General features: G+C 42.7%; 1 protein-coding gene across 1 annotated transcript in view; it reads left to right on the top strand.

The window, feature by feature from the left end:
* Positions 1–2,378: 2,378 nt before the first annotated feature.
* The window catches only part of LOC308286926 (tubulin alpha chain-like), a gene marked incomplete at its 3' end in the record, with an annotated part of 6,671 nt that continues 3,467 nt past the window's right edge, over positions 2,379–5,582 (top strand). The window contains exons 1-2 of the mRNA XM_080728048.1: positions 2,379–2,466; positions 5,386–5,577. Coding sequence (XP_080584174.1) covers positions 2,464–2,466; positions 5,386–5,577 — 195 coding nt within the window. The 5' untranslated portion in view covers positions 2,379–2,463. The remainder of the gene's footprint in view (positions 2,467–5,385; positions 5,578–5,582) is intronic.

Here is a 5,582-nt window from a genome sequence, read left to right as displayed (position 1 = left end):
TATAGTTGAGCATTTGCTTGCAATATACTGTATAGGGTTGTTGAAAAATAAAGTGGCCCCTTTATAAAAATGAAGGCTCCCCTGCTGATTATTCCCTGGAGCCGCCACTGTGGACTATGATAAATGTAACTGATAGATAGCCTATATTTGATGACATGACTCCGTTGATATAATGTGTAGAAGACCTAGTGAAAGGTGTGATTTTGAAGAAAATGTAAAAAAAGAAAAGCTAGTGTGGCAGAAATGGGCGTGGTTATGATGATCCAAAGAATCCAAGGGAAACACATTTTGATGGTAGTGTAATAACATGGTTCAACAGTTCTACTAGATGAAGTGATATGCTATAGTTACAGTGCCACCGTGAGGCCGAGTTGGGAAATGCTGGGTGGAGTTCCCTCCTTGGCCTGCTGGCTGGCAGTGCTTGCTTAAATCTTCATTCTGATTGGTCCAGCAGTGTCCAGCAGTGAGATTAGCTTTCCACAGAGGGGCATCACACGGGGGGCAAAGTGGGACTGAGTTACTAGGGCCCAAGCTGGGGGGGGGGGGAGCGGGGGGTTGAAACCCGCTCCCTCCCTATGAAGAACATTCATAGAGGCACTGACAGTGTTGTGAAAGGCCCAGAATTTGGTGCTACACCCAGACAGACCTGGATTAGCCTTTGGACCGGTGGGGCCGGGGGCCAGGGGCCCTTGGCTCTCAGGGGCCCTTGCGGTAACTGGACCGCGTGCGTGGTCACCGACAATTTACTAAAATGAAATGTATAAGTTAATCAAATATCAAATGTGTGCAGGGCACCTCCTCTGTTGTCTACAGGTGCTTTCTTGACCCACAGATGATCATCAGGGCTTAAAATCCAATTATGGTGGGGGCTGGGAGGGCCTAAAGAATTTGCGTCCCAGGGCCTTCGCGGGGGTTAATCCATCCCTGAGACAGACAGACAGAAGTACAGACTCACAGATAGGGGTGAACATGAATCACTATGCAGACTATCCCATTTCACAGGTTTTCTAAAATGTGTTATCTGTGGTGCAATGCTTGCTATCATGCGTCCACCTGTCTCCTCAGAAGGAAAGATGGGTGCAAATCAATCAGTTTTTTTCCTGAGAGATCACCTCTATTCCATGATGATGAATCATTACAGTTACAGTTTACGCTTCATGCATTTACTGTAGAAGCATTTCAGTCCTGATGGGAGAGTGGTCTCTTCCAGGATGACAATGACACTGTTGCCACGTCTGCTTATTATAAGTTTTTTCTGTTGCTGATACATCATGTTTTAACTGGGGACCCCCGGCCCCAAATAATCGTGTTTTAACTGGGGACCCCCCCCCCCCCACACACACACACACACACACACACACACACACACCCTGACGACCACTAAGAGTTGAGGCATTACATTTAGTATAACACGGTTCCATTGTGAAAATAGCAGATCTCGCGCTGTGAGGCGTTGTGAGCATGTAGATCGGCTATTTTCACAATTTCTGCCTCTAATATTTGTCAATTTGGCCAATGTTTAATTTGTCATTTTAGAGGTATTAAAAAGTACTTGAATTGTGACTTTAGAAATGTGCAGATACCCTCTATACACTTAAACTTGATATTGGTTTGTTTACTGTTGAGTGAGAAAACAATGTTGCACATTAACTTAATCATCTGGGGACCCCCAAAAAATAATTTGGGGACCCCTCCTTGGGGTCCAGACCCACAGGTTGAGAACCACTGTATTAGGAGGACAGTATGAGCTGGGCCTATATTGACAGTAGTCAGTATTAGCCTACATGCCCGCCCTCTTGTGGTGATTGTTATATTTGCAGCCAGGGAGTTTTTATAAAGAATAATGATTCGAATAACATTTTAAATATCACCATAAACAGGTAGATCACAAGCACACTGGAAGCCATAATCATGGAAAAACAACATCCAATAATATTAACAACAACAACAACATCTAAATAAACTGACAAAAAATAGAAATAGCCTACAAGTAGGCTACATGAAATAACTTCATGACGTATGAAGAATTAATTGAGCACACTTACCTTTTATTTTGCTTTTTTGAGTTTACAACATATTTTGTGTTCTATCTGTCTGTCAATGTTATATGAGTTAAAAAGAAGGATATCCTTGGAAATAAGCCGCAAGACTTAGCCTACCTGAGTTTCCTTTTAGCTGACCTTGTACCAGTGAACTGTACTGTCAAACTGTACCTTTTTCTATGCCAACTATTAATAAGTCTTCAATCAATCAATCAATTACCATTTGGGGTCTGATTCTGCTTGAAAGAGTACACACGACAGTGACGACACGGGACCTGGCAACCCTGGCAATGTATAAATGGCGGTGCTGCGCAGCCTAGAGGTGCAGTTACTACGTCGACTCTTAGCTGTCGGGAAGGGTAACTTCAACACAACATCGGTTCTTATAAAAACATTTACCCCTGTTTCATAAATTAACAAAATGGTGAGTAGCATTGTTTTTTAAAACCTATACAGTAGTCCTATCTATTTTTAATTTGTTTTATTTTTTTTATGTAGCTTGTTTATTTAGAATATGTCTGCAACATCTTGCCCATATCATCAGCATCACAGTCTGCAGCGAAACATGCAGAACACAAACCATTTTAATTTGGATTCTATATTGCAATTTCTTTTTGATTAAATGAATCTCACATCTGACTGTGTCTAATTAATGTAGCTGAAAGTTGATGTTATTTCTCTTGTGTAATAAATATACCAGATTTATTTGCCTATAACACAGGGCCCGCCTATATGCCGTTATTACAGGATAGCCTAGATGTCTTATTGTGGCCTTTGATCCAATCAGAGCAAAAAAAATACAAAATCTAATCTGGTCACAAAATAGTAAATTCAAACATCAGTCATAGGCTATCATGTATTAATTCATGTGTGTGCATCGCTCTATCCAGCCCATTGATGATGGATGCCGTTCAACCTGTTTCAGGGCAGGGCCGAATGAATATCGCAGATCTACAAGCTCACAACGCGTCGGCCGCGACGCCTTGTGAGCTTGGAGATCTGCGAAATTTGGCGTGCGCTGGCGCTGCACCGTCGCGAGACGAATTGTTTCAGACTGCTGTGGTTGTTCAACCTTTTGGGTTGTTTTGTGTGGAAGATTCTGGAGAATATGTGGCCCCGCCCACTCTCCTCTCCTCTTCGTGCTTGCGATCTCCTCTCTCCTCATTCTTTCTGCCTAGCAACCAGAGCTAATAGGCTGCTTACAGTGAAAAAGATTAAAAAGAAATACCTAATACCTAGGCTGGACCTACTTAACGAACATATGTCACATCACATGTTGTAGGCTACTAAAACCCGATTACATGTTCTGTGTAAAAAGTAATCTTTGTAGGAAATAACGAAAATATATTGTTTTCCTTTTTTTGTAAGAGGTATTCAAATGCAAATGTTATCAGAGAACAAAGGCTCCATATGTCTACACAATGTGCATGTGGTTCAATTAAATGTGAGGCGAGCAAACACTACAGGCAGATAAAAAATATAAACATCACTAAACTGTGAATTTACAAATATTACAATATAACAAAAACAGTCTTGTAGCTATTTATAGGCTAAAGATGTGTGCATCGCTCTATTGTGTTGCAGCTATGATCTGTGCATGAATGAATGATGATGAAAGCATACAGGGCAGGGCCAGTGAGCAAGGGAAGAAAATACCTGCTTGAAAAAGGCACAATAGCAGATCTCTACAAGCTGTATATAGCCCAATATAGCAGATCTACAAGCTCAATATAGCCCAATATAGCAGATCTACAAGCTCAATATAGCCCAATATAGCAGATCTACAAGCTCAATATAGCCCAATATAGCAGATCTACAAGCTCAATATAGCCCAATATAGCAGATCTACAAGCTCAATATAGCCCAATATAGCAGATCTACAATATAGCAGATCTACAAGCTCAATATAGCCCAATATAGAAGATCTACAAGCTCAATATGGCTCAATATAGCAGATCTACAAGCTGAATATGGCCCAATATAGCAGATCTACAAGCTGAATATAGCTCAATATAGCATACGGTATCTACAAGCTGAATAGTCCAATATAGCAGATCTACAAGCTATAGAGCCCAATATAGCAGATCTACAAGCTGTATATAGCCCAATATAGCAAATTCTACTAGCTCTATATAGCCCAATAGATCAGATCTACAAGCTCAATATAGCAGATCTACAAGCTGAATATAGCCCAATATAGCAGATCTACAAGCTGAGCCCAATAGGGCGTGCAAAGTGACCATGACCATAGCAATGATCAGAAGGTTTGCATCAGATTGATTCAAATGCTTTTTAGATTTTTCTGTGCTGTTAAAATGTCATCCTTCTTTGTTTAGCGTCTACTCAGTGTAGATTATATACCAACACCACTGCCCGATATGTGGGGGAGGGGAGCCGGGGTGGGGCGGGGAGGATGATGTCACTGCACGATGTGTAGGGGGGATAGAGGGGGCAGAAACCGTCATTAGAACACAGAGGGTTCCCGAAGGGGTTCCCAGTTCGATCCTGCGGGCTCCCCCAGAGTTAGCGTCGAAGAGTCCTTGAGCAAGACCCTGAATCCCTAGTTGCTCCCGGTGAGCAGGTTGTTGCCTTGCATGGTGTCCTCTGCCATCTGTGTATAGCATTTACATAACAACACCTTGGCAAACGCCCCTCTTTCTCCTTTGTCCAAAACAGTCGCTTTTCAGGATTAAAATTCAAAAGTAGCAGATCTACATGATGCGTTTCTAGCTAGCAGATTTTTTAATTTTTTTGTGTGACGCTATAGTGTGATGTAGGCTAGGCCTATGCATTAATTTACGAAAAACACAAAAAGTTAAAGATGGGGTGCCGTGATTTTATTTTTTTCAAAAAAAGAGTACAGAAAGTGTTAAAATTATGTAATGCTTCTGGGGGGTCCCTGGAACTAAATATTTTGAGATGGGGGTCAGCAGTCAAATCATGGGGTCCTTGATGTTAAAAAACACAGATAAAGAAAGATTTAGAATACATTTTTAGGTACGTTTCTGGTCTTAATGGGTTAATCACCGCAAAATACCCCTCATAATATGGGGTCATGGCTTAAGGCAGTTTGAGAGCTTATTGAAATGAACTGCTACACACACGCCCACACACGCCCACATACACACACACGCACACACGCAAACACGCACACACACGCACGCACGCTCGCGCGCACGCACGCACGCACGCACGCACACACACACACACACACACACACACACATTGCTCTCACACACACATTGCTCTCAAACACGCACACACACAAGGTATAGCCTAATGAAATGAACCACTCAAATCCACCGCTAACTTCAAACTGTGTTTGATTTATTTTCTTATATAGCGTGAGTGCATCTCCATCCACGTGGGCCAGGCTGGCGTGCAGATAGGTAACGCCTGCTGGGAGCTGTACTGCCTGGAGCATGGCATCCAGCCTGACGGCCAGATGCCCAGCGACAAGACCATCGGCGGCGGCGACGACTCCTACAACACCTTCTTCAGCGAGACGGGAGCGGGGAAGCACGTCCCCCGAGCCGTGTT

Source organism: Nannobrachium achirus (genome assembly GCF_963921795.1).
Source record: "Nannobrachium achirus genome assembly, chromosome: 6".
NCBI lineage: Eukaryota > Metazoa > Chordata > Actinopteri > Myctophiformes > Myctophidae > Nannobrachium > Nannobrachium achirus.
Note: the sequence above shows the minus strand (reverse complement) of the source record. Positions and strands in the feature narration are given on the sequence as shown.